Here is an 11,338-nt window from a genome sequence, read left to right as displayed (position 1 = left end):
AAATGGATCAGAAGGCAAGAACGGATGACTGAAAACCTTTTAGGAGGCTCTTGAAGGAACCCAGTGGAGAAGTAATGATAATGTGCACTTGGACAGTGACAGTGGAGATGGAGCGAAGGGTATGGGCAATAAGGAACATTTAGGAAGCAAAACTGAAAATACTTAGCAATGAGGATTCCGGCATGGTAAGGGAGAGAGGGATGACAGGAATGACCACCAGGTTTCTGGCCTGTCTAAGGCGAAGAATGATGAGACTCTTGCCTGAGATAGCAAATACAGAACATAAATCAGCTTTGAGATATAACTATCGTAATTTTTAAACATAATGAGCTACATAAACTCATCATAAGTTTCTCAGGTAGCACAGTGGTAAAGTCCCTCTGTCAATGCAGGAGATGAGGGTTCAATCCCTGGGTCAGGAAGATCCCCTGGAATAGGAAATGGCAACCCATTCCAGTATTCTTGCCTGGAAAATTCCACAGAGGAGCTTGGAGAGCTGCAGCCCATAAGGTTGCAGAATTGGACATGACTGAGCAACTGAGCACTCATGCATGCACTTGCTACAAGTACTTCTGAAATCCAAATGGAGATGGTGAGTTAGACATTTACACAGGCATTTCTTGAACTCTCAGGAAAGATTTAGGTTGTATATATACATTGGAGCTACTAGCATTTGATAGATATGATATGAATAGGGGCCAGTGATGAGTATTGAGTGTGAGAGTAAAGAGAAAAGGGCAGATCCCTGGGGAATGCTGACACTGAAACATGGAGTAAAATGATGCATTGATAAAACAGACTGGGAGGAAAAGCTGCTCTCGCGTAAGCCAGCCAGTCTGATTTGCTCCGCACTCCAAGGTTTTGGCTGTCTTTGCAGAATTATTGCATTAGTTTGCCACTGTTGGATCTCAACAGCCAAATCAGTTTTTAACAGATTATTCTTAGTCTCTCCTAAGACTAATGGATGGTATCACCGACTTGATGGACATGAGTTTGAGCAAGCTCTGGGAGTTGGTGTTGGACAGGGAAGCCTGGCGTGCTGCAGTCCATGGGGTCACAAAGAGTCCGACACAACTGACTGAACTGGACTGAATTTAGTCTCTCCTGAAATTTCATAATTTCAAAGAAAGGAGTTATCTGAATATGTTCTTTTTTCATGGTGGGATAGAAACTCTAAGTGAGGTGCTTCCAATCATCAATTTTGTTTCTTCCCAGACTTTTTTTGCCCTTGCTTTCTGCTGTATGACAACATTCACCTGAAAAAAGGTGTTCTCTATAATTCATTTCAGTCTCTTTTAAATTTAGAATAAGTTACATTGAGTGAGTGAGTGAAAGTCACTCAGTTGTGTCTCTTTGCGACCCCATGGACTGTCCATGGAATTCTCCAGGCCCAAATATTAGAGTGGATAGTCTTTCCCCTCTCCAGGGGATCTTTCCAACCCAGGGATCATACCCAGGTCTCCAGCATTGCAGGCAGATTCTTTACCAGCTGAGCCACAGGGAAGCCCAAGAATACTGGAGTGGGTAGTGTATCCCTTCTTCAGTGGATCTTCCTGAACCAGGAATTGAGCTGGAATCTCCTGCATTGCAGGAGGATTCTTTACCAACTGAGCTACTAGGGAAGCCCAAGTTACATTGAACCTGACTATAATTTGTCAAATTTTGTGTTATATGACTTTGGGACTTTTTTGGCCTTGTTTGTATTTTCTTTGCTGTTTTTCTCCTTTTTCTTCATTTCAGTTAACTGGAGAATTTTCATTTGTATTTTTTAATAAAGTAATAATAAATTAATGTCACATCCTCGGAGGCAAGTTATTTCACTTTGGTGATGTAGAGTTGGACATGAAGGAAAACAGTACACTCATCTAATGGAAACTATAGATCTGGAACTCAGGCAAGAAATTTGAGGGCTTCTGGAATGGTCTGGGACAGCTTTTATTTATAACATTCCTGAGCTCCAAATAAGTGATATTTCTATAGCTGGCAATTATTTATTAGCACTTTGACTTAAGAGAATCATTACATGTTTCTGGCTTTTCTAACTGAACTTGTACAAACTTGAATAGGTTGAACTTGGAGGAAATTTTAATACAAACAAAACTCACAAATATTTAGGTATATACATATTCAAATATTCATATTCAAGATGTGGAGCTCAAATAATAACCAAGTTGGGGAGAAACAATACTGTGAAATAAATGTTGAAGATAAAATTCTGAAAACATTTAGGCTAAATTCATATGTGACACACTGAGACATATGTTATATTATCACAGTTTATTCAACTATGAAAAGTCAACTGCTCTTTTGTTGTCAATAGTAACTACCCTGAGATTTTTAAGGGCATAGATAGTGAAATTAGTGTTATGGCGCCTTTGTGAGTGATGTTGCGAACTGATTTTCATTATAAGCCAGCATCTACATGATGAAAGGCATTTGTTGTTTTATCATTTAAACAAACAGCAAACAAAGAATACCACAGCACCTAACTTTTCACTACTGAAAATGAAATGGATCTAATATGTTCAAAGGAATTCCACAAAACAAAAACCATTGACATGACAAAAGCGTGCATTTAATTCAATGCTTTGCAGAGATACATGACTAAAGTTGTGTGCATGGCTTGTCCTTTGGGATGGTCCCAGTTGTTTATTTTTAAAGAAAAAATAAAAAATGGAGTCGACAGAGAATTAAAGGAAAAAAATCCTTGAGACATAAGAGGACCTACATGTTCTAGTCTAAGAACCATGCAAGTATTACAGAACAGTATGATACAGTATGACAGATGAACAGTGAGCAGGCACTGGAACAATGCTCCTTCTTTCAGAAACAGGAAATCTAACAGTTATGTTTTCACAAATGGTATTGATGAAACCATCTTTATTTTTAAAGAAATTTATAGAAGGAATTTTAGCACCATCATTAAAGGATAATAATAGTACATTTTAGCCCTGCCTATCTCCAGTCTTGGAATAATCACAGAAGCATAGCACCTTTTAGTACCTAAAATATAAACAAAAGTGTAAGTCCATCCCAGCTTCTAGAGATGAGGTAGCTCATGCTAAAAAATTGTTGGGTCATTTTTCCTAAGAGAGTTCAAAAACCAAATGTTCTAATTCCAACCGTCACGTTTGATTAGAGTCAGCTCCACAACTCTGAGTTTCTAAATCTTTTTCTTCATTATAGGCTTTAGCAAGATGAGATTATATATATATGTGGAAGACTCTCAACTAAGGGTCCTGAATATTTGTTTCTAAAGTTTTATGGGAATTATTTTGTATTCTATGTCTTCTTAAACAAGAAAGCGCAAATATATTCAATGGTATACTCATTTAATTTCTATCTATATTGATAGATTGAGTCAATATAGGGAAAGGTAGCTTTAAATTTGAATGTGAACGAAGTCTAGATTTACCACATTTTACAAAAATTTAAGATCATTTTTTTTTTTGGTCAGAAATCCCATTGAATATATACTACTTTAACATTCCATTTAAGACAATGAGAAACTGCTATTTTTTTCATGGTTCTCTTTTAAAAAGTCTGTATGTTAGTTACACAATATCAAGACAAGCATTCAGTTTCAATCACAAGGATAAACATTTTGATTTCATTTTTAATTGATTATCTGTAAATGAGAGGTCACAAAAGGGCCTTACTTTGTATTTTTCCAATTGCAGCCACGTGAAATAAACGTGTTGTGATTTTATATACCCCACTCTTTAAGCTATCTGCCAGGAAGAAAGGTTTTCTCATAAATACTAAACAACTTTGTCATTACATTGAAATGAAAGAAAACGGAGATTTATTTATTCAATCAGTTTACTTTTTTTTTAAAGGTGGTCATTGTCATTGGTCATCTTAAACCTAAACTGTTGTATTGAAAAATATTTTAAATCAATTAAAACTTGAGGATTGTAAGTAAAATAAATATTCTGAAGGATAAGGAGGCCAGGCACTTAAGACCATATATACAATGCTGATGCAGAATCAGCCATTACTTCAAGAGTCTCAGGATCAGCTTCAAACAGTCAAAGTCTTGTGAATGGTGGTGGTCACTGATGGTAGGGGTGGTGCTCATTGTCGATGTATCTCGGCTTGCTTTACACAAAACAAACTGGCCCAATTTCAATGCCAAATTCTTGGTCTGTACTGCCAACATCCACAGGGGCAAGATCTATGATGGGCAAGCGTGCCACATTCTGTGTTCTATATTCAAAGATGGTCTTGCCCACGTTTCCATTTCGTTTCTGGAATTAAATGGTGCAGTGGGTTAATAGCATACCCAAATTAGTACAAAAATGTTAGACAGCAACTTCCAAACTAATTTTTATAATGTAAAAGCAACGATTTTTACAGCACTACTTAAAAGTAAGAGCACTGCCAACATAAAATGAGATACTGTCACAGCTGGCAGGCATTTCTCTCATTCTTTAAATTGGGAAAAAGCCCTTTATTCTTTTGAAGCTTCCCAAATGGTCACTAACAATATAAATTATGAAAGCGTTTTTGGTTTTCATGATTGAAACCAAAATTCATTAAATATTTTCTTTTTTTATATATAGATATGCAAGAGGAAAGGCATACCAATCAGTGAAAAACCTAAGGTATCTCAGATGGATTATATATTTTAGAATCCAGGAATTTTAAGCATAGAATTGAGATTAAGTAAACTAAGTAATTTGCAAGAGAGCTAAAGTGAGTTTGCAAAAGAGCTGCAAGGATCCAGTCCTTTATGTTTTTTCTTAAAGCTTCTAGTGTGTTTCACATACCAACACACATTCAGGTTTATCCCAAGGAACAACTAATTACTGTCATGTTTATACACAGGGTAAATTTGCCCCCACCTCTAGTGCCATGACAGTATTTTTAACAAAGTAATTTTTTTTTTCTTCAACCAGATCAATATGGAGTAAAAGTACTTACAGAGCAAGAATCATGAAGAACTATGTATCTGAATCTAACGTTTCCCTCTGCTTTGATTTCTAAGTCATTTGACCCTTTGAGAACCACAGCTTTCTTCAAGTTCTTAGCTTGATCATCCATGTATCCTACACTGTTTTTACAGATGTAAGTGATGTTCTGGGAGGCTTCTTTCGATAAAAGGCGCAAGAAGGTCATCTGAGTAATGGCTGCATTAGGTGACTGGTGGTCTCCATAAACAAACTAGAAAAACAAAAAGAATCTTTGTTATACATGTCTACCCCTCCTGAGTTCTTGTGATTGGACTAATAAAATTGACACAAGACAGATTAGCTGCAGAAAAAGAAACAACTTTAATTTGGGACACAGAGGTCAGAGGTCTCACAGAAATGGGACCTAAGTAGGGGCCAAAGAAACAATAAATTTAAGAGGAATTGACAGAACAAAGAAGCGTAGATTTGGGTTCGTAATTGGTAAGGAATTTAAAGTTTGGGCTTGGGTAGTAAATTAATAAGGAAGTAAGGATGTTTGTTTATACAGGCTTCTTGGTTCTAAATTCCCTATCTGTGGAGATAAGGTTGTCTTTCTACCCTCAACACAGGAAGATTTCACATGGGAGATTTATTTCCTACTTTCAGGGAGACAGAGAGCAGGATCAAAGCATTCCTCTTGCAGCAACCATTACTTAAATGACTTTAACTGAAAATGATCAATGTGTTACTGAAGCAAATTTTAGAGCAGCCTGCCCTGAGCCCCAATATATGTAATACTGATGGGTTTTATAGTGCTGTGTGTGTATGTATGTTGATTTCAGACAAATTAATTTTGAAGGGTATTGCTTCTATTGTTTCACATAACAAGATATTCTACATATACATGTAAAAATACCTTAAAATTTCTATGAATATTCACAAGTAAGAAACTTCATCCTTAATATCCCAAACAAATGGTAGTGAAACCAAACATAATTATAACTCACAAGAGAAAGTTTAAGTATTTTAAAATTTGCTTCTCTATTTCTTTAGAAAAATATTGACTATTACTTTTTAGAAGTTATATACTTAAGCATAGGTTTGGATATTCAATCATGTATCAAAAATAGCTGACTGCTTTTATTGTCAATTGTGATAAAAATTTGAACTTAACTATTGGTATAAAGGACTTCCCTGGTGGCTCAGATGATAAAGCAACTGTCTACAATGTGGGAGACCTGGGTTCGATGTCTGGGGCGGGAAGATTCCCTGGAGAAGGAAATGGCAATCTACTCCAGTACTCTTGCCTAGAAAATCCCATGGATGGAGGAGCCTGGTGTCCATGGGGTCGCAAAGAGTTGGACATGACTGAGCGACTTCACTTTCACTTTCACTTTCATTGGTATAAAATCTTTTTTAACCCAACTGTTACATAATTGTAGGAAATATGAATTACAAGTTTTCCATTAGCTAACAAAAAACGAATAATCAAAAATAATTTGCTATAGGATATTTCCTACTTATCTTCTACTTTGAGCTCTATTTTCAAAGCTTCTATTTGAACTTTTTACATAATATGTTAAACTAAATTATATTCCAATTAAGTAGGTAAATTAAAAATTTTTTCCTGTTCTTTAAATAATGGTAGATCCTGCATATACCCATAATGTCATCATACCATGTTTATTATGAACATGAGTTCTGAGGAAAGGTCCAGAGCAAAGTTGAGAAGAAAAATGCAAAGTTAAGCTGCCACAAAGAGATGTGGAATAGAATACTCATATTGCAATAGGAAGTGGCAAGGCTAGCTAAGAATCTAAATACTGGACCATGAAAGAAACAGAGGGGATTAGACTCAAGAAAAAATATTAGGTAATATTATAATTATAAAAGTGCCTTAAGTTTAAACAACTACGAAGTTTACAAAGGGATTCAATTATCAAAACTATCATAATATGTATCTAATATTTATCCATAACTTACCAAATACTAGATACTATATACTTTATATACACATGCTTTATATACACACAGAAGCTATGAGATAAATATTATCACTCTCACTTTAAAGTGGCAGAACTGAAAACAAAAAATGGTTAAGTGACTTTCTAAGGTCCCAGAGGTAGTAACAGATCCACGTATGAGTCATCTAGGTTTCCTGTTGCTAAATATAATCCCTGTCTTCCAGCTATGGCAAAATCCCTTCAACTCTACTCCACAAGCAGTGTCACAGGCATTAAAGGAGCTAATATGAAAAATAATTACTTTTTTACATTCCATCAATTGAAAAATTATCATTCAAAACTATATTAATTTAATTCATAGCAATGTTTATGCAATGATATTGCAAATGTAACTAATGAGAATCTATCACTTCCAATTATTAATAAACATAGTAAAATAAACATGGTCAAAAAAATAATTACAGAAGTCCTAAATAAATGCTAAAATACAATAAATAAAGACAAGCAATGAATACAACTTTAAGTAAGCATATTAAATTACCTGAGATCCTCGATTCATATCAAGACCATACCAAACAGGCTTATTATCAGGAGATTTGCTGGCCCACCAGGTTTTACGTGGTACACTGGATGGATTTGCTGAAATGCATGTTTCTCCTGTTTCCATGTTGCAGTAAACTTTGATTGCATCTTCAGCAGATCCCTGGTTAGGGTCAATCCAGTACTCACCTGTTTTCCAAAATAAAAATGTTTGCTAAATAAAAAGAATCTCAAACATGATTATGAGTCTCTAAAACAATTAACAAAGGACTAACTCACTGATTAAGGACTAACTCACTCTTTTAAAAAGAATCCCAGTTAAGGAAATACCTTCAGCTAAGAAAAAAGTAACTGTTATGAGTTCAGGTCCTTTCTCCTTTCTATTCTAAGGTGCCTGGCCAAATGTACCTAAGGCTCAAAACACAAATGTGAAGGAAATATCATCACACCCATTTTGTAGATTAGAAATTATACCAAAAAGATAATCCACAGTGAGTAAGTGGCTTTGCCAAAATGGATGGGTTCTCACTAAATTTACAAAGTCAATATTTTAAAACAAATAATAATTGACTATTAAAAAAATAATGTATTCTCAAAACTATTAAGTGAGTCAAACTGCAATCAGAATGCTATGAATAATCTCACTGGCTCTATTTATTTATTTAGGCCACATCATGTGGCATGTGGAATCTTTAAGTTCCCCCACCAGGAATTGAATACATGTACCCTGCAACAGTAGCATGGAGTCTTAACCATTGGACTGCCAGGGAAGTCCCTCAATGGCCCTAATATTGATCTCTGTTCAATATTATGTAGCATCCTATCCTAAATGGGAAAATAATTTGAAAAATAATAGACGCATGTATATGTATAACTGAATCACTTTGTTGTCACCAGGAACTAACCCAACACTCTTAATCATCTATGCTCCAATAGAAAATAGTTCAAAAAACTGATCTTATCATGTAGAAGAGATCCTTGAAGTAGGCTACACCAAGTTAGTGCTTGGTGCTAAAGATATAGTTTAATAAATATGCAGACAAGTACATTTTTGTGCATATATCTTTATGTACATATCTGTGTGTATATGTATATTCTGTATATATGTAAAATATATGTATATAGATTATATTACATGTATAGTTATATAAGCATATGTAAATATATATATAATTTATATAATAGCATATGTAATATATGTTAGTAAATAGAAATATATGTATATATGTATAAAATACATGTTTGTATGTATATATAAAATATGTATTAAAAACTGCATTTTAAATGAATGAAGGGGCATTGGTGGTGGGATGTAAAGTATAAACTTGGTAATCAAATGGCCTGTTCTGCAAAGATAACAATTTTAGCTATCCCTGTCAGTATCATTTCAAAGTTATTTGAAACTCTTAAGCATTTCATAACTAGCATTTCATAACTCATTCCAATGGCCCTCTTATGGATCTTTCTTTTCCAGGTCTTATTAGATTAATCAAAATGATAGAATTTTGCAAACTTTAGGCATAGTGTTTGCAACTAGGGGAAAAGGCTGTTTAATTTTAAAATATTTTATAAAATAACCATAACACAATTCTGCAGCAGAGATTATTGAAGTATAATTTGTAGAACATTAAACTACATGAAAAGAATTCCATATTCAAATAAATCTGGGAAGTAATGCACACTCTATTCTACTCTCTCTGTTGTTGGAGTATAAGTGCTTTACAATGGTGTGTTAGTTTCTGCTGTGCAACAAAGTGAATCAGCTATATGCATAAATAAATCCCCTTTTTCTTGGACCTCATTCCCACCTCCCCTCCATGCCACCCACCTGGGTCATCACAGAGCACGAAGCTGAGCTCCCTGTGCTTTATAGTAAGTTCCCACTAGAGCTATCTATTTTACACACAGTAGTGTAGTTGCTTTTTTTTTAGTCGCTAAATTGTGTCCAACTCTTTCGTGGCCCCATGGACCGTAACCATGGACTGTAGCTGAGCACCAAAGAATTGATGCTTTTAAACTGTGGTGTTGGAGAAGACTCTTGAGAGTCCCTTGGACTGCAAGGAGATCCAGCCAGTCCATCCTAAAGGAAATCAGTCCTGAATATTCATAGCAAGGACTGATGCTGAAGCTGAAACTCAAATACTTTGGCCACCTGATGAGAAGAACTGACTCATTGGAAAAGACCCTGATGCTGGGAAAGATTGAGGGCAGGAGGAGAAGGGAATGACAGAGGATGAGATGGTTGCATGGCATCACCAACTCAATGGACATGAGTTTGGGTAAACTCCAGGAGTTGGTGATGGACAGAGAGGCCTGGAGTGTTGCAGTCCACAGGGTCACAAAAAGTTGTACACAACTGAGCGACTGAACTGAACTGAACTGGACTATTTACTGTCAGGCTCCTCTGTCCATAGAATTTCTCAGGCAAGAATACTGGAGTAGGTTGCTATTTTCTTTTCCAGGGGATCTCCCCAACCCAGGGATTGAACTTGTGTCTCCTGCATTGCAGACAAATTCTTTACCACTGAGCCAACAGGGCAGCCCAGTAGTGTATTTAGTCTCCCAATTCATCCCACCCTCCTCTTCCCCAACTATGTCCACACATCCATTCTCTATGTCTGCATCTCTATTCCTGCCTTGGAACTACGTTCATCTGTACTATTTCTCTAAATTCCACAGTATGAAGGTTTCTTTAAAAACTAAAAGTAGAACTTTATTCTACTCTTGAGTATCCAACTATATGTTAGCATATTAAATCACTGAGAATTATTGAGGAAACTAAATATATTTAACCTTGCTCAAGCAAGTATTTTTGACATTTACAGCACCACAAAATTATCCATATTTTAAGACTTCTGGATGGAAATGGAAATACCACCATGACATTGGATCATTAATAGGATATGTCCTCTATTATAGTACTTATCTCACCCCATATTTTTTTATATCAATGACAGTTCCCATCAGCAAACCTCAAACTCTGTGATTGGCCACCATTTTATCTCTTGTGTCTATCACTAAATAGAGAGTAAATAAAATATTTTGGAATGCACTGGAGAATTACACATCACAAACAATGACCTTTGCTCAAATGGCCGACTGTCTACTCACCGCTCTGCTTTGCAGAATGGCAAAGCTTTAAGTCATCACAAGTCCGGGCAGGGTGCTTTCTGGAGCCATCAGGGCTGCGCATGGTTTCAATCTGACTACTGAGTGACTTCAGGGTAGCATGTACCCCTGGGTCGGTTTTGTTTTTGTCATCAGGAGCTGCCTGATCTTCGGTAAACTCTGGAAGTGGGTCTGGCATGCTCTCATCATAGTGCCCCATGATATCCCCAAGAGCAGCTGTAAGGTGGCCAGGGGGTCCCGGAGGGCCAGGGGGACCAGGCTCACCAGGAGGACCCTAATTTTTAAAAAAACAGAAATGTATTTAATAGTTTTTAGTTTTTGCTTTTCCATTGGGCACAAAGGCACTCATGGGACTTGGTGCAAAGGGGGTTACAGTGCCAAACCTCAGTTTGATGGCTCTGAGAGATCTGTGGCTTGAGCCCTTTTTTAACTAGATGGTTCTGGTCTGCTAACTTATAACATTCCAAGGATCATAAATGATGCATAACTGTTTCTCAGACAAGATATCTGCAAGTTGGCATCTGAGGTTGGCATCTTTATTTAAAGATTAAAACACAGAATATTTGCTTTGATGTTTACGCATGAAGATGCAATACATTTTATGTTAGGTATATATAGATTTGTACACTCATTTTCAAACTATTTTGGCAAGGCACAACTAAAATGTTTTAAACAGCATGTATGAACAAAGGTTGAACGAGGAGATGCAGAAGCATTTGTGGGTGTTACTTCCATAAGAGTGCCCATCAACACCAAGGGAATACATGAAGAAACACCCATAAGAGAATTTCCCCCATATCTAAATAAGGG

The 11,338-nt window shown here is 36.1% G+C and overlaps 1 protein-coding gene across 4 annotated transcripts in view; it reads right to left on the bottom strand.

Annotated features, from left to right (window-relative positions):
* Positions 1–2,553: 2,553 nt before the first annotated feature.
* The window catches only part of COL5A2 (collagen type V alpha 2 chain), a 153,828-nt gene continuing 145,043 nt past the window's right edge, over positions 2,554–11,338 (bottom strand). For all 4 annotated transcript variants that reach the window (XM_081581417.1, XM_081581416.1, XM_081581414.1 and 1 more), the window contains 4 exons: positions 10,511–10,802; positions 7,401–7,588; positions 4,927–5,166; positions 2,554–4,250 (listed from right to left, as the gene is read on the bottom strand). In XM_081581417.1, the coding sequence (XP_081437543.1) occupies positions 4,104–4,250; positions 4,927–5,166; positions 7,401–7,588; positions 10,511–10,802 (867 nt within the window). In that variant the 3' untranslated portion in view covers positions 2,554–4,103. The remainder of the gene's footprint in view (positions 4,251–4,926; positions 5,167–7,400; positions 7,589–10,510; positions 10,803–11,338) is intronic.

Source organism: Giraffa tippelskirchi, chromosome 3 (genome assembly GCF_054371585.1).
Source record: "Giraffa tippelskirchi isolate mGirTip1 chromosome 3, T2T-mGirTip1v1.2.pri, whole genome shotgun sequence".
Classification (NCBI taxonomy): Eukaryota; Metazoa; Chordata; class Mammalia; order Artiodactyla; family Giraffidae; genus Giraffa; species Giraffa tippelskirchi.
The sequence above is the reverse complement of the archived record's forward strand: the minus strand, read 5'-3'. Positions and strand labels throughout refer to the sequence as shown.